This window comes from Physella acuta, unplaced genomic scaffold (assembly GCF_028476545.2).
Source record: "Physella acuta isolate Inbredline_101_S28 unplaced genomic scaffold, ASM2847654v3 ptg001025l, whole genome shotgun sequence".
NCBI classification, from domain to species: domain Eukaryota; kingdom Metazoa; phylum Mollusca; class Gastropoda; family Physidae; genus Physella; species Physella acuta.
The window spans coordinates 59,056-84,723 of record NW_026732542.1 but is presented as its reverse complement, the minus strand read 5'-3'; the positions used below and the strand labels follow the sequence as shown (position 1 = coordinate 84,723).

At 35.7% G+C, this 25,668-nt stretch overlaps 1 protein-coding gene across 1 annotated transcript in view; it reads left to right on the top strand.

Moving 5' to 3' along the window:
* The window catches only part of LOC131954746 (uncharacterized), a 51,014-nt gene extending 26,237 nt beyond the window's left edge, over positions 1–24,777 (top strand). The window contains exons 2-8 of the mRNA XM_059318491.1: positions 6,894–6,969; positions 13,226–13,335; positions 14,342–14,396; positions 16,022–16,131; positions 18,404–18,497; positions 20,060–20,178; positions 21,100–24,777. Coding sequence (XP_059174474.1) covers positions 6,894–6,969; positions 13,226–13,335; positions 14,342–14,396; positions 16,022–16,131; positions 18,404–18,497; positions 20,060–20,178; positions 21,100–21,179 — 644 coding nt within the window. The 3' untranslated portion in view covers positions 21,180–24,777. The remainder of the gene's footprint in view (positions 1–6,893; positions 6,970–13,225; positions 13,336–14,341; positions 14,397–16,021; positions 16,132–18,403; positions 18,498–20,059; positions 20,179–21,099) is intronic.
* Positions 24,778–25,668: the final 891 nt, after the last annotated feature.

The following is a 25,668-nucleotide window of genomic DNA, read 5'->3' as shown; positions in this document are numbered from 1 at the left end:
TTTTGTAGAAAATTCAATGAGTTGACTACGCTTCGGATACGGTTACTCGGCTTAATACACTAATTTGTGTCGTTGTTTGTGGCTAAATTAGATTATGTCGGTTTTTTTTTTTTTTTTTTTTTTTTTATTAATAAGTGATCCAAGACGTCTGAAAGAAATAAAGAAATGTTAGAGGATGGGTGTGGTTGAGTGCTAGGGCGATCGTTTGATAACCAAGTGGTTTAAGGATTTGAATATTTCGTTTTGTTTTTCTTTCTGTTAATTGTTAAACAAAGGTAGGATAATATAGGTGATTCAAGACGTGTGTAAGAAATGTTAGGGGATGGGTGTGGTAGAGTGGTAGAGCGATCGTTCGATAACCTGAGATTTTTTAGGTGGATGTGAACTCTACTTCGTCTGCCCTATTGACCTTTAATTTCAAAAGTTATTTTAGTTATACAAATAGTGGGATTTGCTGTATACTATCGTTTTTTCATCGCGCTTTTTTGTGTGAATACAAATGCACCCAGAGGCGTAGCGACTCTTCCCGGGGACAAACTTTTAATTTGGCGCCCCCTCCCCCCTATATTTTGTTTATATTTATAATGCAAAACTGCAGCTAAAATGAGCTTTCAATTTTTTTTCCGCCCCCCCCCCCTCGCTATGCCTCTGCCATCCCCCTCCCCTTTCCATCGACTCTAATTATCTGGAGACAATTTATTAAATTAGTTTAACTCACCCAACTCCCAAAATTTCCCTCAACTCACCAATTTAACTTGATAAAGCTCAAGAAAAAAATTGCACCAATTGTCGTTTTAATTAGTTGTTTTCCCTACCCCCAAATTGTTGTGCTTTTTCTCCCAGTCGTGATGTCAGTTGTATAAGGTAGCTGATTACCTGATGCAGTTTTAAGAAACCGTGACGGTCGATTCAATAAATTGTTTCTGGATTAGACTGGGAACCAGAAGTCTCTACGAAAAAAATCTTTAAATTAGGAACATTATTCCAGCCCGTAGATTTCACAGGGTATTGACCATGGGAACGTTAGAGGTGTCCATAAATTTTGTTACACCTTCTTGGCTAGAGAGGTTCTTTTGTTGTTGTTGACGATGGTCTTATAGTAGGGATGGGGGTGAGAAATGTGACTTATCATACGAAATAAGAGTCGGCGTGGTCGAGTCGGTAAAGCTTATGGTTGCTAAACCGAAAAGTCTCGAGTTCAAACCGTCGGGCTTTGAGGCTCGTTAGCTGGGGACAGCCACAACAAACTCCAAAATTAAACAACTGCTGCCTTGTAGTTTGTTCTTGGTTGGACAAAGGCTATGGAAGCAAATCCAAAAAGAAAAGCAGGCTGAAATCGGAGTCTATGGCCTCAATGGCGCATAACCAGTTGACACATATACTTAATTGTGTTGGAGGGGATTCCTTCCAACACTAAAATTAAGAATGAAGAAGAAGATACGATATTTAATAATTAGAAATATTTGTGGGGTTTAGTGGAGTAAAAATTAAAAGTTTGAGATATGGTCATTGGGATATATTGGAGAGTGGGGGACTGTGTGACAGTGTTTTATATGGTCTGATTTATTTGTGACCAGATATAGCGATAGGGAGGGGTGGGGCTAGAATCTACTAAAAACGAGTCATATATGGACTTCACCCCCCCCCCCCCCCACACCCCCATCACCTCCTTTAGCCTACCTTAGCACACACGTTCCTTAGACCGTCCCAGTATTAGAGTGCATGTGAGTTATTTTAAATTAAAATTTATTGGTGAAGGAATTTTTTATATAAATTGTTAATATTCATTTCCTACGTTATATCATTATATCCTTTTTTCACGCGTCTTTTCTTTTTTATATCGTGGCATTTAGACAAGACATGTTTTCACTGTCGAGCTAAGTCCAAAACTGTGTTACTGTTTGTCTTTTCTGTCTAATCTGTAACCACGCTGGTGTGTGCTGACGAAGACCTTGGGTCGAAACGTCCATAGTATTTGTAACTGTCTTTAACTTGTGAGGTAACTAACACTATATGTTTCATTACTAAGTTTTCAGTACAGCTTTGTAGATAAGATAGAGTGGAATTTGTTAATGTTTATTTTCCCCGTTATATCATTACATTTTCAGTGCAACTTTTTAGATTGGATGTTATTTTTTTTCATCATTTCTCATTACACCAGAAATTAAAAAACACCCAACCGATCTAATTAACAATCATAAAACTGATTGATAACCCATCAATACTTTTTTTCTCGACGAGGAGTAGGCCTACCCTACGAGAAATCGATACACAGCCCGATCAATCAGATGTTTGTTCTTGCCATCAATCACATCGATTCTGTTCTGGCATTATTCAAATCCAAGCCTGATTAGCCGATCAATTATTTATGTTCAATACATCAAAATCATATCGACAATGCTTAATTTTTCCTCTTTCATTCTTCATCTTTTCTCAGCCTTCATCCGGGTTTTTCGACCTAATTTTCTAAAAATAACTCACTGCTTTTCTGTCATTTTAACCGTGCATACCAACTATTTGGAGTTTAAAAATTTTACTTAACCCATATTTTCTTTATCCACCTCGTTCTTTAAGAATCATATTTTCCGTTCGTGCCCAAGACACAAGGAGCAGATGAAGTTGACTTCAACCTAGAGCTCTACCGCTAGGCCACGATGTATCTTCCTTTAAGGATGTGTGTATTTTACATATTGATGTCACTTTCCTTAGTTATCTCAATTTTATCCAAGAATTTCCAATCAAATACAAATAAAGTATTTTTTTTTGTTTTTACCTTTTTCTTACTCAATGCATAGTTAATCAGCTAAAGAATATATGTATTTAATCTGATAAGAAATATCTTAAAGCAAAAATATCTTGGGATACGCTATTTAGAAAAAAAAACACAATAACTATATTCAAAAAATTTTAAAATGCATTAAGTTTGCTATACACCTAAAGTTCGGCAGTAGAAAAACAATCATATTATAATTTTTTACTGCTGGAATTCGTTAAGGAAGCCGCACGGAGCAAAGGCGCTAATGCAAACTTTTACTGTGGTTTGTTTCACTTAAAACAAGACCAGAATAATCCGGATCCTAAATTTGATGAAACTAAGCACGACAACTCCATAACAACTCAGCAAAAATACCGAGAGAAAAATAAATGGTGGAAGGGAAGGAGAAATGAGATTGAGAAAGAGAGGGACAGAGAGAACGAGAGGGATGAGAGAGAAAAGAAAATATCCCTTGGGATTTGTTTGGCCAACATTTTGACATACATGTGACCTCAATCCGCAGCAAGTTTTTCTGTGTTCTGGCACATGAAATAACGAAAGTAATCTTCCAAGTCAGATAGAATTGTTTGTTTTCACACTCTGTATATATGTGCCTATATACATTCATATATATATATATATATATATATATATATATATATATATATATATATATACATATACATATAGTTCATTAATAAAAACCCACATTTTCTGTATGACGAATCTATGGCTTTTATTTAACCATTTTACTTTCTATTTAGCACATAGTAATGCCCATAGCTTATTTCCACTATATAGGCCTACCTGTTATTAAGATTTACGAGAATAGAGCTCATGATTATTTATGTAGTTCTTTGTTTTAAAATAATAAAAGGAACTCAAAATGAAAAAAAATATATAGCTTTTTGAGGAAGACAGGTCTAAATCTCGGTGGAACCTAGATCTCGGTGGAATTTAATTAAACTCCAAGTTGACAAGAAACGGGCCGGTTATTGGGGACCCGTCTGCGCCGGGCGAATTGGTTGTCGATATCGTTTCCGGTCCCTGGCCCACGTGTTGACTTGCGCGCCATCTTGTGGCTGCGTGAGTCGTTCTGTCTATATGCTTAGCTGAGCACGGTATGCAGGGGAAGCTGAGTAGACCCAGGGGAATGGGAGGGGGTGGGGGCGGTCAATAGAGAAGGCCTCTCGGTGTGTGTGCTGGTCAATACGCCATGCCTATCAATGAGGTTGTCCATACGATGATTCCGTTCTGTTTTTTTTTACTTTGGAGGAGAAGGGCCTTGTGTTGACACTGACGAAATTCAAACAGCTTTATGGAGTTTAGTTGGGGAGTAGGGGGGGGGGGGGAAGGAGGGAATTTACACCTCAACAAGATAGTGACAGTTAATTTTTTTTTTAAACATAACCAATAAATTAGTTTCAAAGTGTGAATTTCCTATTTCAACATAAGTTGTCGATCTAAAAAAAAATATATTGCATGAAGATAATGATAAATTAGTATGCACTGTCATGCCCCTGATATAAATATAAACAAAGCAGTGGTTATTCTGTTGTTGTGTTGTTGTTTTTATTTATGTTAATGATGTTTGTCAAAGGCTATCGAAACGTTGCATGATTGCTAGTTCTATGTGTGTCCTGTTTTTTTTTTTACTATCATACGCTGGCGGCTGTTGAAGTGAACGGGGAATATATTGAAGATATCCGAACAATGAAAAATTATTATAATATGGGTCCCTTTTTGTTGTATCTATCATTTCCCTTCAGATTTTTATGTGTTGTATACATATTTATATTTTGTGATAACTATAAAGTGAAGTATTTGTATCATTAAGTGTAATTGGGTTTGTAGCATATTAAAAATAATGCCATTGCAATGCCATTTGATACCCAGTAGAATAACTCAAGATTCCCCTTCAGACCTAGAGATCCATTGGGTAGATGAAGTAAACAAAACAGAGGCGTAGCGACCCTTCCCGGCGCCCGGGGACATACTTTCAATTTGGCGCCCCCCTCGGGAGCAAATTTTCGATTTGCACCCCCCCCCCCTCGAACTTTTCATTTGCACCCCCCCCCTCAAACTTTCGATTTGCACCTCCCCCCCCTCGAACTTTTCATTTGCACCCCCCCCCCCTCAAACTTTCGATTTGCACCCCCCCCCCCTCGAACTTTTCATTTGCACCCCCCCTCAAACTGTCAATTTGGCGCCCCCCCAAAGGTCGGCGCCCGGGGACATATGTCCCCCCCCCCGCCCCCCCCCCTCGCTACGCCTCTGAAACAAAAAGTAAAAGTTCCCTTTCAAACCTGACAGTCTTTGGGGAAACTGGAGTAGAGTTCACTTGTTTCGGTGACCTCGGCATATAAGGCATATAAAGGGATAGTGTGGTCAACACTATGCCCAGCCACATTTACTTTCCCTAACGTGATTTAGGTAGACTCAAGTCTACTGACTTGAACCGGGATTCGAACTGGAGACTTTCGAGTTAGCAGTCCAGCTCTCTACCGCTAAAGGAAGTTAAAAGTAGAGCTTATATATTTCTTGACCTCGGCGTAGACATAGTGTGGTCAGCACTATGCCCAGCCACCTTTATTTTCCCTAACGTAAGTTAGGTACCCATCAGAGCTGAATCGACTCAGGGACGTTCCACTGACTTGAACTCGGATTCGAACTCGATAGGCCCCGCCGTCCAATTGTTACGCCACTGATCAAAGATAGCCCATATTTTATTTTTTTATCATGTAACTAACTTCCTTGTTAAATATATTACTTTTTTAAAAATTGATTTAATTTGTTTTATTTACTCCTCGAGTTTAGAATTCTTGGAGCTACTTCAATTTTTTTTAAGCTACATTTGTATTTATTTTTATCAAGCCTAAATTTGCTCTATAAGAAGTTACACTTTCGTAAAATAATCATTGAATGGCTGTAGATTAAAACAAAATGCAATATAGATATATACTTTTTGAAGCCGCGTAAACTAATTGTACCTAAGTTACATTTTTTAAAAATACTTTTATTTGCAATTTAAAACAAGTAATTGGAGAGCTACTTCATTTTTAAATAATTTCTTTAACTTTAAAAAAAATGTTTTTGATTGTCATTTAAATTCCGTTCTACGTATCTGGTTTTAAATTCAGCTGGAGTAGACCATAATTTAACACCAGCTTGTACCATAACTTTCCTGGCTCAATTTTATAGGGTGTAAATACGAATTAATATCGTTATTAAAAAATTCTGTAACAGCTAAATATATATTGATAAGTGCATTTATACGTGCAGGATATATATTTATATTACCAATTACTTCTTGTATACGCAAGATGGTTTTACACAAAAAGTTGTGGATTTATAACGCAATTCCCCGATTGACATATAATTACCTCCCTTGATGAACCCTGACCCCCCATCAGGTAGCCATTGAGTATGATCGAACGGCCGAGAAACTTTGTCATAATAATCTATGCACCGGAAGTGGGTGTCTTCACCGATCGCATGTCATTTCCGGTTTCATGTTTTGTATTTAAAGATGAATACCCGAGTAAAAAAATAGATGGGGAGAAGGGTTTCTTTCAGACAATTTTGTTCCGGGAGGGGGTTGGCATTTTAAACTTCATGGTGGGAGAGAGGAGGGGGGGAGGGGCAATTATAAGAATGGTTGAAGTATTTAATTACTTAATTTTCTCTGGGGTGGGCACTTTTTTCCGAATAAGCAATAGTTAAATTTACTGCTCCGTTATTTGTTACTATGAACACTCTGTAAACCAGCCTAGGTAGCATATTGTATCTAAGCTAACCCGAAAGTCTTGAGTTCGGATCCCAAGCTATAAGGCCGTACGACGTCTCTGAGTCGACCCAGCTCTAATGGGTACCTGACTCACATTAGGAAAACTACGGCGGCCGGGCGTAATGCTGACCACGCTATCCTTTCATATGCCTAGGTCTCAGAAACAGGTGAACTCTACTTCACCTGACCGTAAGATTCAAAAGGGCACTTCACTTCACTCCATATCTCAAATTACGTATCGCCTTAACTTGCCTAAATCCGGTCCTAGGCACCTTGTTCTCTAGCCTTGACAATCGCGTTCATCTTCCTACTGTTGTCATCAGTACTGGATCCCAATCCTTTTAATCCTAGGAGTCGACGCGTCAGGATCAACCAACACGTGCATCCCCTCGTGTCTGACTGTTAAAATTAAAACAGATACCTGTAGGTGAGTGACTGCATGCTCGTGGTCTGTGTTGGATTCGTTCCTGCCTGTTTCACGGAAGGAGGGTCTTTGCTTCATGGATCGACTATCAAATGACTAGTTAGTGAGATACGTGACTGAGATACGTGACTCAAAATAATGGCATGGAATACTGATTGTGATGTGCTTACTTAAAAGACATAAGATGTGATACTAGTAAAGGGCTTAGTAGATGACTTAGAAAGTATAAAGTGTAGATGAACTGCTTTATTGAGAAAAGACTGATGATGATTATCCTATTTTATAATCATATTGGCAATTAATGCGAAAGGGCTTTGATGGTATGATAACAGTTAATACTAAAGGGCTTTGAAGTAACAGTAACAGTACATACATGGTAAAGTGTTTAAAGTTTATGGCAGCTGGGGGTTATTATTTACATAGATTGGGGGTGGGGGTTATTATTTACATAGATTGGGGGTGGGGGTTATTATTTTCATAGATTGGGGGTGGGGGTTATTATTTACAGATTGAGGTGGGGGTTTATTATTTACATAGACTGGGGGTGGGGTTATTATTTACATAGATTGGGGGTGGGGGAGGGTTTTAGGCTCAATCGCAATCAAGATGTGAAATCTAACACAGTGGTGCAGTGTAAGCATGCTTGACGTAAGGTCAGCCTAATTCGTAAGCATGATTGGCTGAAGGGGGATTTTCATCGTGTGTAAGCATGCTTGATTACATTATTTGCGTTCGTTTTTTTCACTTATTCATTGAACTTTTTCCACTAATTCTAAATGCTAACTTTAGACTTGATTGTATGATTCTTTTTGTTAAATCTATTAACTATGCTATTTCTGAATGCTAACTTTAGTCTTGACTGTGTGATTCGGTTTATTAAATCTTTTAGCTGAGCTAATTCTGAATGCTAACTTTAGTTTTGACTGGTTTATTCTGGTTGTTAAATCTTTTAACTAAGCTAATTCTGAATGTTAACTTTAGTTTTGACTGGTTTATTCTGGTTGTTAAATCTTTTAACTAAGTTAATTCTGAATGTTAACTTTAGTTTTGACTGGTTTATTCTGGTTGTTAAATCTTTTAACTAAGTTAATTCTGAATGCTAATTTTAATCTTGAATGTGTGATTATGTTTATTAATTCTTTTAACTACGGTAATTCTGAATGCTAACTTCAGTTTTGACTGTGTGATTCTGTTTGTTAAATCTTTTAACTATGGTAAATCTAAATGCTAATTTTAGTCATGACAGTGTGATTCTGTTTGTTAATCCCGCACATATTTGTCACTAAATGCCGTTAGATTCTCTTCATCAAGTAAACTGTTTTCTATATACCTGCATTATTGAAATCGTGATAACTAATCGTCTACATTTATCTAGCTTGTACGCTTTTATAAACTTCTTTAGTTGCATTTTAACGTTTTAATTTCGAATTGTTTATTTAACTGTAAAATTTAGCCGGTTTAAGTAATTTTATAAACATAATTGTATTCTTGTAAAATAAATTAATGTCTGTATGAATATAAATGAAGTAAACAATGTTTTAATTTAATGTATGCTACTAGTCTTTCAATTTAACTTTTTAAAAGTCTCTTCAATTCCATACAGGTCATATCGAAAAAAGATTGTTTTTTTTATAATGCTACCCTAATCTTGATTCCAAGCATCATCCTACATATCATCATATCAAAACAAATCAACGAGTCTAATCCTAACCTACTCATCTAATGATACCATTACTCACATATCACAACGATTCGACGTTGTTTTTGTCTCAAGACATTTTTTTATAAGAACCAAGGATTTTTTTCTGTGTTGGAGAAATGGTCGATTCCTGGATAAAGTAGAGTTGATCTCTCTCTCGATTCCTGGATAAAGTAGAGTTGATCTCTCTCTCGATTCTTGGATAAAGTAGAGTTGATCTCTCTCTCGATTCCTGGATAAAGTAGAGTTGATCTCTCTCTCGATTCTTGGGTAAAGTAGAGTTGATCTCTTTCTCGATTCCTGGATAAAGTAGAGTTGATCTGTTTCTCGATTCTTGGATAAAGTAGAGTTGATCTCTTTCTCGATTCCTGGATAAAGTAGAGTTGATCTGTTTCTCGATTCTTGGATAAAGTAGAGTTGATCTGTTTCTCGATTCTTGGATAAAGTAGAGTTGATCTCTTTCTCGATTCTTGGGTAAAGTAGAGTTGATCTGTTTCTCGATTCTTGGGTAAAGTAGAGTTGATCTCTTTCTCGATTCTTGGGTAAAGTAGAGTTGATCTCTTTCTCGATTCCTGGATAAAGTAGAGTTGATCTCTCTCTCGATTCTTGGGTAAAGTAGAGTTGATCTCTTTCTCGATTCTTGGGTAAAGTAGAGTTGATCTCTTTCTCGATTCCTGGATAAAGTAGAGTTGATCTCTCTCTCGATTCTTGGGTAAAGTAGAGTTGATCTCTTTCTCGATTCTTGGGTAAAGTAGAGTTGATCTCTTTCTCGATTCTTGGGTAAAGTAGAGTTGATCTCTTTCTCGATTCTTGGGTAAAGTAGAGTTGATCTCTTTCTCGATTCCTGGATAAAGTAGAGTTGATCTCTTTCTCGATTCTTGGATAAAGTAGAGTTGATCTCTTTCTCGATTCTTGGGTAAAGTAGAGTTGATCTCTTTCTCGATTCTTGGATAAAGTAGAGTTGATCTCTTTCTCGATTCTTGGGTAAAGTAGAGTTGATCTCTTTCTCGATTCTTGGATAAAGTAGAGTTGATCTCTTTCTCGATTCCTGGATAAAGTAGAGTTGATCTCTTTCTCGATTCCTGGATAAAGTAGAGTTGATCTCTTTCTCGATTCTTGGGTAAAGTAGAGTTGATATCTTTCTCGATTTCTGGATAAAGTAGAGTTGATCTCTTTCTCGATTCCTGGATAAAGTAGAGTTGATCTCTCTCTCGATTCTTGGATAAAGTAGAGTTGATCTCTTTCTCGATTCTCGGGTAAAGTAGAGTTGATCTCTTTCTCGATTCTTGGGTAAAGTAGAGTTGATCTCTTTCTCGATTCTTGGATAAAGTAGAGTTGATCTCTTTCTCGATTCTTGGGTAAAGTAGAGTTGATCTCTTTCTCGATTCCTGGATAAAGTAGAGTTGATCTGTTTCTCGATTCCTGGATAAAGTAGAGTTGATCTCTTTCTCGATTCTTGGATAAAGTAGAGTTGATCTCTTTCTCGATTCTTGGATAAAGTAGAGTTGATCTCTTTCTCGATTCCTGGATAAAGTAGAGTTGATCTGTTTCTCGATTCTTGGATAAAGTAGAGTTGATCTGTTTCTCGATTCTTGGATAAAGTAGAGTTGATCTGTTTCTCGATTCTTGGATAAAGTAGAGTTGATCTGTTTCTCGATTCTTGGATAAAGTAGAGTTGATCTCTTTCTCGATTCCTGGATAAAGTAGAGTTGATCTCTTTCTCGATTCCTGGATAAAGTAGAGTTGATCTCTTTCTCGATTCTTGGGTAAAGTAGAGTTGATCTCTTTCTCGATTCCTGGATAAAGTAGAGTTGATCTCTTTCTCGATTCCTGGATAAAGTAGAGTTGATCTCTCTCTCGATTCTTGGATAAAGTAGAGTTGATCTCTTTCTCGATTCTTGGATAAAGTAGAGTTGATCTCTTTCTCGATTCTTGGGTAAAGTAGAGTTGATCTCTTTCTCGATTCCTGGATAAAGTAGAGTTGATCTGTTTCTCGATTCCTGGATAAAGTAGAGTTGATCTCTTTCTCGATTCTTGGATAAAGTAGAGTTGATCTCTTTCTCGATTCTTGGATAAAGTAGAGTTGATCTCTTTCTCGATTCCTGGATAAAGTAGAGTTGATCTGTTTCTCGATTCTTGGATAAAGTAGAGTTGATCTGTTTCTCGATTCTTGGATAAAGTAGAGTTGATCTGTTTCTCGATTCTTGGATAAAGTAGAGTTGATCTGTTTCTCGATTCTTGGATAAAGTAGAGTTGATCTGTTTCTCGATTCTTGGATAAAGTAGAGTTGATCTCTCTCTCGATTCCTGGATAAAGTAGAGTTGATCTCTCTCTCGATTCCTGGATAAAGTAGAGTTGATCTCTCTCTCGATTCCTGGATAAAGTAGAGTTGATCTCTTTCTCGATTCCTGGATAAAGTAGAGTTGATCTCTCTCTCGATTCCTGGATAAAGTAGAGTTGATCTCTCTCTCGATTCCTGGATAAAGTAGAGTTGATCTCTCTCTCGATTCCTGGATAAAGTAGAGTTGATCTGTTTCTTGATTCCTGGATAAAGTAGAGTTGATCTCTCTCTCGATTCTTGGATAAAGTAGAGTTGATCTCTTTCTCGATTCCTGGATAAAGTAGAGAAGATCTGTTTCTCGATTCCTGGATAAAGTAGAGTTGATCTCTCTCTCGATTCCTGGATAAAGTAGAGTTGATCTGTTTCTCGATTCCTGGATAAAGTAGAGTTGATCTCTTTCTCGATTCCTGGATAAAGTAGAGTTGATCTCTTTCTCGATTCCTGGATAAAGTAGAGTTGATCTCTTTCTCGATTCCTGGATAAAGTAGAGTTGATCTCTCTCTCGATTCCTGGATAAAGTAGAGTTGATCTCTCTCTCGATTCCTGGATAAAGTAGAGTTGATCTCTTTCTCGATTCTTGGATAAAGTAGAGTTGATCTGTTTCTCGATTCTTGGATAAAGTAGAGTTGATCTCTTTCTCGATTCTTGGATAAAGTAGAGTTGATCTCTTTCTCGATTCCTGGATAAAGTAGAGTTGATCTCTTTCTCGATTCCTGGATAAAGTAGAGTTGATCTCTTTCTCGATTCTTGGATAAAGTAGAGTTGATCTCTTTCTCGATTCCTGGATAAAGTAGAGTTGATCTCTTTCTCGATTCCTGGATAAAGTAGAGTTGATCTCTTTCTCGATTCCTGGATAAAGTAGAGTTGATCTCTTTCTCGATTCCTGGATAAAGTAGAGTTGATCTCTTTCTCGATTCCTGGATAAAGTAGAGTTGATCTCTCTCTCGATTCTTGGATAAAGTAGAGTTGATCTCTTTCTCGATTCCTGGATAAAGTAGAGTTGATCTCTTTCTCGATTCCTGGATAAAGTAGAGTTGATCTCTTTCTCGATTCCTGGATAAAGTAGAGTTGATCTCTCTCTCGATTCCTGGATAAAGTAGAGTTGATCTCTTTCTCGATTCCTGGATAAAGTAGAGTTGATCTCTTTCTCGATTCCTGGATAAAGTAGAGTTGATCTCTTTCTCGATTCCTGGATAAAGTAGAGTTGATCTCTCTCTCGATTCCTGGATAAAGTAGAGTTGATCTCTTTCTCGATTCTTGGATAAAGTAGAGTTGATCTGTTTCTCGATTCCTGGATAAAGTAGAGTTGATCTCTTTCTCGATTTCTGGATAAAGTAGAGTTGATCTCTCTCTCGATTCCTGGATAAAGTAGAGTTGATCTCTTTCTCGATTCTTGGATAAAGTAGAGTTGATCTCTTTCTCGATTCCTGGATAAAGTAGAGTTGATCTCTCTCTCGATTCCTGGATAAAGTAGAGTTGATCTGTTTCTCGATTCCTAGATAAAGTAGAGTTGATCTCTTTCTCGATTCCTGGATAAAGTAGAGTTGATCTCTTTCTCGATTCCTGGATAAAGTAGAGTTGATCTCTCTCTCGATTCCTGGATAAAGTAGAGTTGATCTCTTTCTCGATTCCTGGATAAAGTAGAGTTGATCTCTTTCTCGATTCCTGGATAAAGTAGAGTTGATCTCTCTCTCGATTCCTGGATAAAGTAGAGTTGATCTCTTTCTCGATTCTTGGATAAAGTAGAGTTGATCTCTTTCTCGATTCCTGGATAAAGTAGAGTTGATCTCTTTCTCGATTCCTGGATAAAGTAGAGTTGATCTCTCTCTCGATTCCTGGATAAAGTAGAGTTGATCTCTTTCTCGATTCCTGGATAAAGTAGAGTTGATCTGTTTCTCGATTCCTGGATAAAGTAGAGTTGATCTCTTTCTCGATTCTTGGGTAAAGTAGAGTTGATCTCTCTCTCGATTCCTGGATAAAGTAGAGTTGATCTCTCTCTCGATTCCTGGATAAAGTAGAGTTGATCTCTTTCTCAGCACGCGACGTATGAATGCTTAGTATGGTCAGTACTATGCGCGCTGCATTTACTATCCCATACTTCGATCAGGCACACTAAAGAGCTGGTTGGACTCAACAAACTCGGACACTGATCCAAACTCGAAACTTTCATGTTAGAAATCGCAATTAGTAATTGCTGTAACATCTTTTTTTTTTATTAGATACATCGATGACATTAAACAGTGTGAAAGACGCATGTTGGAGACATGCAAAGATAAACAAAAGCTTGAACAGTTGATACGTTATTTCAACCTCGTGTATAAAAACTGTGGTAGGTCTAACTGAAAATAAAATGTATCAACTAGCAGTCAAAGCCCTGGTGAGGCTATTTTTCTTTCTGGCATCGCTACTCTTTAAGGAGTCGGCCTGGTCGACTCGGTAAAGCTCATGGTTGCTAAATTGAAAAGTCTCGAATTAAAATCCTCGGGCAAATGAGGCTCGATAGCTGGGGATAGCCACTCTTCTGGGCGAGACAACTCCAAAATTAAACAACTGCTGCCTTGAATTTTGTTCTTAGTTGGACAAATGCTATGGAGTTTAATCCAAAAAAAAGTAGTCTGAAATAAGGAGCATAACATATTGATACATAATTGTGTTGGAGGGAACACATTAAAACACTAGAATTAAGAACGAAGAAGAAGATTCTACCCTTTATATCGAAGTTACTGGGGTTGTACGATTGGGTCAGAGGGCGTCCATAAATGACGTCACACTCGTAGGGGGGTTGTAATTTTGTGACAGTGTGTGATGAGGGGGAGGGGGGCTTTCAGAGAGGATGACATCACACTTTTGCATTATAAAAAAAGCAATGTTAGAAAACTAATTTTTTGCCGTTATTTCCCGTTTTAGAAAAAGGTTTAATAAATTGTAATAGAAATTGGTTAAAATACTCTATGTTGACAGTTCAGACAAGATTTTTGAAAAAAATCGATGTTTTAAGAAAAATCAAACAGCAATTTTAAGGGGGTGGGAGGTTGTAGGCTGGGGTGTGACGTCATTTTATAGGGGGGGTCTGGCTTTTTGTGACAATGTGTGACGGAGGGGAGGGGGAGGTAAAAATCGTCCAAAAAGCTTGACGTCATTGATGGATAACCCCTTATAGCTATAAATAGAGTAGCAATGCCAGAAAAATAATTAATTAATTTTAATTAATTAAAACGTGGTTACTGCTGCTCCGAATATTAAAAAAAAGTACGGATTTTTCTAGTTCCGCTTCTCCGTTTCCAGCGATATCCGATACAACTTTTTAATTCAGGATAATGTTAACTCTTTAACAGCCGACCCCTGTGACTCGAACTGTCTCGATGCTCAAATAAAAGAAAATCCCTGTGGGTAAGTGACTGCTGCATGGTCGTGGCCTGTACTGGATTCGTTCCTCTACCTGGGTTCTTACTTGGTAGAGGTACTGTATTAAATTATTGCATGGTCGTAGCCTGGGCTGGATTCGTTCCTCTGTCTGGGTCCTTACTTGGTAGAGGGACTGTATTAAATGACTGCATGGTCGTGGTCTGTACTGGATTCGTTCCTCTACCTAGGTCCTTACTCGGTAGATGGACTGTTACTAACAGATGTAGGTTTACTTAGATGTTGACTGAAAATGACGAGTTATATTAGTGATATAGGAATTACGTGTAATCTGTAATACTTAATGGTGAGGAGATTTGTTTAGTGTGTAAGCATGCTTGGTGGGTGGGTGGGCAGTTGATGTAATGTGAAAGCATACTTTGTGGGTGGACAGTTGATGTAATGTGTAAGCATGCTTGGTGGTTGGGCAGTTGATGCAATGTGTAAGCATGCTTGGTTGTTGGGCAGTTGATGTAATGTGTAAGCATGCTTGGTTGTTGGGCAGTTGATGCAATGTGTAAGCATGCTTGGTTGTTGGGCAGTTGATGTAATGTGTAAGCATTCTTGGTGGTTGGGCAGTTGATGTAATGTGTAAGCATGCTTGGTGTGTGGACAGTTGATGTAATGTGTAAGCATGCTTGGTGGTTGGGCAGTTGATGTAATGTGTAAGCATGCTTGGTGTGTGGACAGTTGATGTAATGTGTAAGCATGCTTGGTGTGTGGACAGTTGATGTAATGTGTAAGCATGCTTGGTGGTTGGGCAGTTGATGTAATGTGTAAGCATGCTTGGTTGTTGGGCAGTTGATGTAATGTGTAAGCATGCTTGACAGATGGGAAATATGTTCGATTTCAATTTTTTACCTCTTGACTCTCCCGCTTGCTTCTGTTCATTAAACCCGTAGGATTATTCTGAATGCTAACTTCTGATTGTGATTGGTACCGTTTTAAGATTTCTAATAGTTAATTAATGCAATGCTCTTCGTGGACTTTTTTGTAACTGCTTGATTTGAATCATGTCATGTTCCTATATACTTAACGTAAACTCTATTAGTACTGAAGTGTTGTTTAAAATTTTAATTCTATTCATTTAAAAAATAGTTTGTTCAGCTTGATTTATATGTTTATAATTGCGCTTAATTGCTTCAAAAGAATGTTCTCATCGAAATTTCATTTAATTTAGTTTAAACAACATGTTATGTTGTATTTTTTTAAATAAATGTAAATTGCCATTTTGTAAAACAATCTTGATACTAGTCTAATATCGGCAGGTGCGAAGAAAATGTGTTTTAGTATCCTAGGTTTCTTTCGGGCATTTTGCTCAAGGGGGGGGGGGTGTTTTAAATCACACTTTTGAACCTACAGTCTATAGCGGCAGATGAAGTAGAGTTCACCTGTTTCTGTGCCCTTGGTATATGTGGTCAGCAGTATGCCATGCCATCTTAGTTTCCCCTAACGTGAGTTTTTTTCCCCTCGGCGTATGAGGGACTCAGGTACCCATTAAAGCTGAGTGAACTCTATGAGGTCCAACAAACTCGAGCAAGAGCCAAGCTCGAGACTTGCACATTAAAAATCGTAATGAGTCATTTCTGTTGAACATCTTTTTTTTTAATCAGAAACTTTAGCGCCGTCTTACTGTGTAAGAAAAATCTAATCGAAAAATGTAAGGAGGAAAAAACAGTTGCGTCTTTGAAGGATTTTTATGAGACGCTGGAAACCAAATGTGGTAGGTTTCTTTTATTTAGAGTTAAAAATGGTACTTGTATTATAGCTGGCATGGTCTTGTTGAAGCGGATTTTTTAAATCTGGTGTTGCTGTCATTAATATAACCCCGTGCCTGACTTAATTAGTCGTATTTCTAAATTCATCCAATCATAGTCTTCACTCTCGCCTTGACCTTTACATTGGACCCTAACTTTACAAAAACGTTTTTGCTCTGTCGGTCATCATAGAAGTACCGTTGTAATCAAATTGTACCAAATTTCTAACAACCAAAACCATTGTTTACATAATTAATAGCACCGTTGTAATCAAATTGTACCAAATTTCTAACAACCAAAACCATTGTTACATAATTAATAGCACCGTTGTAATCAAATTGTACCAAATTTCTAACAACCAAAACCATTGTTTACATAATTAATAGCACCGTTGTAATCAAATTGTACCAAATTTCTAACAACCAAAACCATTGTTACATAATTAATAGCACCGTCGTAATCAAATTGTACCAATTTTCTAACAACCAAAACCATTGTTACATAATTAATAGCACCGTTGTAATCAAATTTATAAATTAACTCAAAAAATAGTTACAAAAATGAAACAAACACTGTAGTTAAGTTGCTAAATTACAAATATATCCATTAATAAAAATGTAGGTCTACATAACTGAATACCTAAGTTTGTTTGATTTCATGGTGTACCACATATCACTTGCACTCGTGTGAGTTAACATCTGTAAACGTGATCAAATGGAACATCATGTTGGTATATGACAAGGTGTTCGTAACCAGTGTTTCTTCCAGGCTTTTTTCTCCGGGGGGGGGGGGCACTTGAAATTTTCGGGGGGGCGGTAGACTTTCTTCGGGGGGGGGGGGGGGGGGGGGAAGGCGGACACTGTTAAAAGTATATATTTTCTATATAAATTATATAAATTTCATTTCGTTCGGGGGGGGGGGGGGGCGGTAAAAAAAATTCGGGGCCCCGAAGAGATGCCTGGAAGAAACTCTGTGCGTAACAGTAGGTATGGGGGTGGGGGTGGGGAGAGGAATGACCGTCGGTAATGACTGGTTGTGTATAACAGTGTGTCTAAGGGGATGACAGGGTGTGGGGGGAGTGGGGAATTCGCACTCTTCTTTATATGTTCGTATTCAGCGTCATTAGATCTGTTACCCCCTCCCTCCCCTCCCCCGTACCCCACACAAGCACCCGTTACTAGTGGGACATCAGCATATGTTGGTATTTAAGGGAGACGTCAGCCAATACTTATTTTATACTTTAAAAATATATTTTTGGACTTTGGGGAAAATATTTCTACGTGGAAATAATAATATCTAATCTAAAATATAAGAGGATAAAGAACTGTGGTTTTTGATCGAATAAACTCTCTCTCTCTCTCTCTCTCTCTCTCTCTCTCTATATATATATATATATATATATATATATATATATATATATATATATATATATCAACTATATATATATAAATATATTTCTTTGTGTAAATTTATATTTACACACAAACACAACTAAATATACACTCACACACAAACACATTAACACACGCAGGCGCACTATAGACTTAGATTTGATAAAATTCTAATACATTCACTTAAACTAAGACGTTAACTAAAACACTAACACATTCGCTTAAACTAACACATTCACTCATAGGCGTAGCGACCCTTCCCTGCGACCGGGGACAAACTTTTGGATTTGCACCCCCCCCCCTCAAGATTTCGATTTGCACCCACCCACCCCCCCCCCCCCCCGTTCAAACTTTCGATTTGCACCCCCTCTCAAGATTTCGATTTGCACCCCCCCCCCCCTCAACCTTTCAATTTATTTTTCCAACCCATTTTGGCGCCCCTAAGGTCGGCGCCCAGGGGACATATGTCCCCGCCCCCCCCCCCCCCTTGCTACGCTACTGCATTCACTAAAACACTAACACGTTCACTAAAACACTAACACATTCGCTAAAGCTCAAACACATTCACTTAAACTAACACATTCACTTAAACTAACACATCCACTAAAATTCTAACACATCCACTAAAATTCTAACACATCCACTAAAATTCTAACACATCCACTAAAATTCTAACACATTCACTATTACTAAGAAGTTAACTAAAACACTAACACCCTCACTAAAACTCTCATAAACTAAAACTCTAACACATTCACTAAAACTAACAAATTCACTAAAACACATTCACAAATACACAAAGCTCGGTGAACACATTGAAACTATTTCCGATTGAATTTGATTTCAGCCAACTCCAGCTATGCTAAATATGCCTGCTCTCGTGAGCTGTCCACGTGCTACCCAGCTGATTTAGCCAATAAGAATACCACCATTTTGTGCAGGTGAGTTTTTTGTTTTTTTTTTTTGGGGGGGGGGGGGGGTGGAAATGCCACCATTTTGTGCAGGTGAGTTTCTGTGTTTGGGGGGGGGGGGTTGGAAATACCAGCATTTTGTGTAGGTGAGGTTAGGATGATGGGACTACCACCAGTTTGTGCAGGTGAGTTTTTTGTTGGTTTTGTTTTTTTTTGGGGGGGGGGGGGGGTGGAAATGACACCATTTTGTGCAGGTGAAGTTAGGGTGATGGGAATACCACTATTTTGTGCCGGTGAGGTTGGGATGATGGGAATACCACCATTTTGTGCCGGTGAGGTTGGGATGATGGGAATACCACCATTTTGTGCAGGTGAGTTCCTGTGTTTGGGGGGGGGGGGATGGAAATACCAGCATTTTGTGTAGGTGAGGTTAGGATGATGGGACTACCACCATTTTGTGCAGGTGAGTTTTTTGTTGGTTTTTTTTGGGGGGGGGGATGGAAATGACACCATTTTGTGCAGGTGAAGTTAGGGTGATGGGAATACCACTATTTTGTGCCGGTGAGGTTGGGATGATGGGAATACCACCATTTTGTACAGGTGAGGTTGGGATGATGGGAATACCACCATTTTGTACAGGTGAGGTTGGGATGATGGGAATACAACCATTTTGTACAGGTGAGGTTGGGATGATGGAAATACCACCATTTCGTGCCGGTGAGGTTGGGATGATGGGAATACCACTATTTTGTGCAAATGAGGTTAGGATGATGGGAATACCACCATTTTGTGCCGGTGAGGTTGGGATGATGGAAATACCACCATTTTGTGCCGGTGAGGTTAGGATGATGGGAATACCATCATTTTGTGCAGGTGAGGTTGGGATGATGGGATTACCACCATTTTATGCAGGTGAGGTTGGGATGATGGGAATACCACCATTTTGTGCCGGTAGGGTTGGGATGATGGGAATACCACCATTTTGTGCCGGTGAGGTTGGGATGATGGGAATACCACCATTTTGTGCCGGTGAGGTTGGGATGATGGGAATACCACCATTTTGTGCAGGTGAGGTTTGGAAAAAAATGTGGTTTAGGTTAATGGAAATACCAGTATTTGGATTGGGCGAGTTATTTTGATATGGTCCAGTCCAAGGAAATATAAAATGTAAGTATAGTGTATTTAGATAAATATATATGTCGTATACACTTATATTGTAGATATAGAGTATTTTAATAATATATCCAATATTTTCCTAGTATTTGAAAAAGTCTTGGCTGTATTTTAAAAAATAAAGTGTTTCTTTTTTCTCCGGAGGGGGGGGGGCACTTGAAATTTTCGGGGGGGGGGCGGACGCTGTTAAAAGTATATATTTTCTATATAAATTATATAAATTTCATTTCGTTCGGGGGGGGGGGGCGGTAGAATTTTTTCGGGGGGGGGGGGCTTGGCCCTTCCCCCCCCCCCCCCCCCCCCCCCCCGAAGAGATGCCTGGAAGAAACTCTGAGAGGGAACTTTACTTTTATACTGGTAGTAACTCCTGCGATGCCTACACTCCTAGATTCAATGTTATGTTTCTCCCCATACTTCAGCAAACTGGAGGAGATAAAGAACTGCGTGCGTAAAGTCAAACAAAATTACTGTAAACCTGGCAACCCGGATCACGAGGCAGTCTTCAGGGAAATCGAAAAACTTTTCGGACCAAACACATGTATGTATAATGTATAGGTTTATATTTTAAGTATTTAAGTGCACAGTTTTATGTTTAATTTGAACAAATGTTTAGATGGTTGTTTAATTTAATACATTTTAAGTGAACAGATTTATGCTTAATTTAAACAAATGTGTAGATGGTTGTTTATTTTAAATATTTTTGATAAACAAATATGTGTAGCCTATATTTTTTCTTTAAATTAAACACATCTATATATCTATTGTTTAAGTTTTAAATTAAACAAGTGTGTTCATAGTTTGATGTTTAAATTAAATTAATGTTTAATATTTTTATCTTTATTTTTAAACATTTTTTTTTAGTTTTATACTTAAGGTTTATGTTCAACACATGCATGTGTAATTTTTCTTTTTTTTTTAATTAAATATGAACATTTTAATTACGAATGCTACCTATTTCTAGCTTATGTTGCGATGTAGGGAAAAAATAATGGCTAGCTGAAAACACATAACCTTCTATACTTGTTGGATGAGATTTACTACTCAGCTTATTAATTTAAAAGTTTTATCATTTTCTAAGAAATGTGTGGATATATTCATTTGGTGCGGTCTCCGCCTTTAATATATATATATATATATATATATATATATATATATATATATATATATATATATATATATAATTTTGGCTATTGTTTTTGGGACTCAGAGCGGATAAGGGGTTAAACCCCAACCATCTGTCGTGACTATGCCAGTTAAGCTAACAAAATATTCTACAAAACTAAAAAAATAAAAAGTTTTTTTTTAACAATCTTGAATATAGAACCACAATGATATAGTGGCGTTACTAGGTGGGGTTTCTACTTATTGGGCTGTCTGCCCCCCCCCCCCCCCCCCACGAGATACAATGAAGCATGATGATAATAACCTTTGACCTAACTTACACATTTTATTTTTACAGGCAGTGGATCCACGTCACCCAAGACATCTTTTCTGATGATATTTACCCTCATCACTTTTGTGCTAGTCCATAAGTTATAGATTTTAAAATTACCCTTATTTTAAATCACACTTATTTTAAATTATACTACGTGAGAAAATCTCTGTGACATTTAATGTCATTTTCTTTACTTCAACTTCCAAGCGAAAATTTGTAAAATTACTGATCTTTATCTTCAGTATTCTAAATTCTTATCACGTTTAAATTATTAGAATGCTTATGAATACGAATGCAACATAATGTTTACATAAATGTTCTTAATTGGGACGATGTGGTTGGATGGTAGAGTGAATGACTGCATACCCGAAAGTCTCAAGTTCGGATGCTAGAATCCACAAAGCTCCGATGGGTACCTGACTGACGATAGTGAAAATAAAGGCAGCTGGGCAAAGAACTGACCACGCTATCCCTTCACGTGTCAAGGTCACCGAAACTCGACTTCAGTTCTTTGTAATATAATGTACAAGCAAAAAAAAAAGAAATAAAAAAAAACATAAAAGTAATAAAATTGTCATTGATTTTTAAGGCTCATATTAAAAATCAATATAGAAGTATTAGAGTTTATCCATGAATTTATGGGTAGGGCTAGATTTATAACTGGATTACAAAGAGTTGATTACAGAAACCATATATTACGCAAAGGGATTATTTTCTTACTAAGGGTGGAATAGGGATTGAGAGTACAAAGTAATCAAAGGGTGTGACTTTTCTAAGTTGTACAGTAGAATCCAAATTTTCCAAACTAAGTTTTTTTCTAACTTTTTTTTGTAACTTGAACTAAAATTGTAATATATCAAAATTCTAAGCTTAAAGTTTTTTAAACTCTTTAAAGCTTTTTCTTATGTATTGTTTGACAAATTAAAAAACTAAATTAATGAAACAAAAATAAACTTCCATTTTTGTTTACCCAGCTTCGGCCTTGTGTTTCTAATGTAGATCTACATCTACTTTTAAATTATAATAAACCATCAGTCACTGCTGACAGTGTATTGCTTTAACAACTAAACCTAGTCCACTGAAAAGTAAATGGATTTGGTAAACTTTTACAAAACATATGCCATTGGTTAACTTTGATGTAAATTATTTTTTAAGTTAAATTTGAACATTCTATGATGTATAATTATTATTAAATAATTATGTAATATTTTCATGTTTTCTTATAACAAATGATGTATGTTTAGCCAATATTTGTGTTATAAATTTAATTTTTTTTCTAACTGATACCATCATGCTCTTCCATGATTCAATTGTGAAATTTTTGAATGAAAACTTGGTTTTGTAGAATGGAGAAAAACGGCTTAAGTATCAAATGATCTTTCTAGGATAGTTTTCTTTACAATGGTCATTTTATGAGTTGTTTTTTTAATTGTTTGAAATATTTTTCCTCCATTTTTTACTAAAATAAAATGATTAAAATTTTTAATTAGAATTGTAAAAAGAAATATCATCCACAAAAATATGTCAAAATACTTTTTAGGAGTCATTTTTTTTTTATTATTGAAAAAAAAAATTCTCTCTTTTTTACTAAAATATAATGATTAAAATTTTATTAAATTAGAATTGTAAAAATAATATCCACAAAAAAATGTCAAATACAGATATGCAGGGGGAATAAATAGCATCTATTGTTAAGAATGACAAGATGCAACTTAATGCTCTTACATAAATTGAAGGGACATAAGCCTATTATCACAAACAACATACAATATGTTTATGAAAATCAGCTAAGATTAATTTTTTACTAAGGCAAATATAAAAGTATGAAATAATAAGTGTTTCGATTCTGCTTCTCTTATTTTTAAGTGAAAAATTAGTTTTTAAAAAGATTTGTATATTTTTGTTTGCCAAACTCATCTATGCAATATTATAATTATAAACTGAACAGCAGTAAAGTAGTTATACAACACTACTAAGTATAGCAATGTATGCTAATAGAAATGGACTATTTACATAAACTAAGTAAAGTTATTGGTGTTTGGTTCTTGGTTTATTTTGTTATTTTGTTGGGTCAGGTGTTTGCTTATTTATTTATTTGTGACAGAAAGTCAAAACATTATAACAAGATAAATAATAATAAACTACCCATGTGCCTACCCCTTTTCTCTATGATCATGAACATGTGATAATAATTTGTGTGACTGTTTAACAAAGTTTTGGATCTTAGCTTGTTCATCTATGTTTATTAGGGACAATAAATCTGTGCGATGAATGTGTTTTTTTTAAATATATTTTAATAAAAATATTCACGGATTTTTATTTTATAAGCGTTTAGAAATATGGTGCTTCATGTTGTTAATCTGCATTCATTGGACTCAACATTTAAAAATACTAAAAACTATTTCTAATATATGTGTTTTTTTTTTGGAATCTGTATTTTAAAACTCATATTAAGAAATTAAGTATAATCTTAAAATTTGTAATATATGTTATTTTGGAATCTGTATTTTTAAAACTCAAATTATGATCACAACTATTTTTTAAATATATATTAGTCATAGGAAGACACATTAGACACTCAAATATTACATTTATACTATTTCCGTTTTAACATGAACTGAACAGTTACCTTAAGGCTGATTCTTTGTTGTAAAAAGCTTAGGATTGCTTTTATTTTTGGAAATGCTTTAATAATATTTTATGTTTCACACCTCCAGATGATTATGGAGCTGTAGTTATTTTTATTTGTATTTTCCTATTCCTACACTGATATATTATTATTTTTAATAATTTTAAATAGCCATATGTTTTAGACATACAATCTTTGTTTTGCAATTTTCTAGCAAACAAAGAAAAATTTTTGTTAATATTTCCATATGTGCCAAATTTGGAATGAAAGCAAAATAATATTTATATTTAGTTTAGCAAGTTAAACTACATTTTACAAAATGTCTAATGTAAATTCATAAATTATGCTAAAATGCATTTCTTTTAGGCATTGTTTTTAACATTATTTTAAACCTACTATTGATGTAAAATATATAGACGTATGTAGATATCTTGGTTTAATTGCAGGCAATTTATTGTGATGCATTTCCTTATTGTTTAAATATTTTTATTGAACAGTATTAAGCTCAAAACGTTGTTGCAAAATACTTTGTATAAAATAACAACCATTGAGGTTTTTTTGTTTTAGTAATCCATGACCAATACTTTTCAGTTTAAAATTTACAATTAATTTCAAAATTAAGCTAATGCAATGCATTACAGGAGAATAATTTGATATCATTTTATTTTCTGTATTAAAGGTTTTGTTACCGTAAGATCACCAGTGAGTTTTAGAAATTATGAAAGAAATTGTTTTGCCATTATCTTCTAGTATTTTAATATGATCATGTTTTACAAATTACATGTTTGGGTGTTTCACTTTTGATGGCATGTTATTCCTTAAAAAAATGAATTCTTTTATGTGGTTTGCCACTTTTAAATTCTTTGTATTTGTTTAAAAATCATTTTAAAGCTCTTTTATTTTTTTTTACAATTGAAAAGGTTTGCAAATTAAAAACAAAACAAATTAATAAAATGCCTCCTTTCTAAATTTTATTTAGCAAAAAATGTGTATGTTTTTACCTGTAATACTAACAGCATGCAATGTAATATTAAAATTGTATTTCAATAAAGATGAAATAAATCTCAATACTACTTTTGATTTCTTTTTCATTTTTAGTTAATAATTCTTTAAATTAAAGAAGGATAAAATTTCCTTGCAAGGTTGTTTAAATTAAATTAACTTGAGTTAAGTTACATTAACTTATCTTTCTAAAGGTTGTAATTATTCATATTCAGCAGTTAATGAGATATCTTTTCTAACAGATTAGTCCTTCTATCTGTGTTGTGTTGCTTTATTTTCACTATAAAAACACTGAGATATAAAAATACTTTCTGAAGAGAATAACCTTGGTTGAACATCATAGACACAAACCAGGTACTTGTTGCACCGACTAATTAGACTTAACAATCAATGTATTACTACCAATTAAGCTACCACAACAGTTGAATAATTTTTAAAAAGACTGGTTTTGTTTTTTATAAAAACTTTATTACAAAAATAAACATTGTCTTAAATAAATTATGCTGTTATTAAATGCAAACATTTTCATTGCTTTATTTAAATTTAAAGCAAAGAAAACACAGTTCAGCTTCGAAGTTTTGTCTTTTAAAACTTTATTACACAAAAAATACAAGCACTTTTTCAATAAATAAATAGATTCATGTATAAAAAACTATAATGTCTGCACTTGTTCTTAAGTTACACTTTTAACCCTAGCAGTCCACTGGGCAGATGAAGTAGAGTGCACTTGTTCTTAGGATAGCATAATAATTAATTTGAAGTCAATAGATCTGTTTTGTAAATATCAATGCAAGTTTAGTGGGCAGTTGTGAGTTAAAGGTCATTTAGAATAAATGACTATATATGACTATTCTGTTTGGCTGAAAATGTTATAACAAAATAAAACTGTTTTATGTGCCTTAAATAGAAATTTTTTCTTAAAGAACTGTACCTGCACAATTTATAATTAGAATGTAATTGAA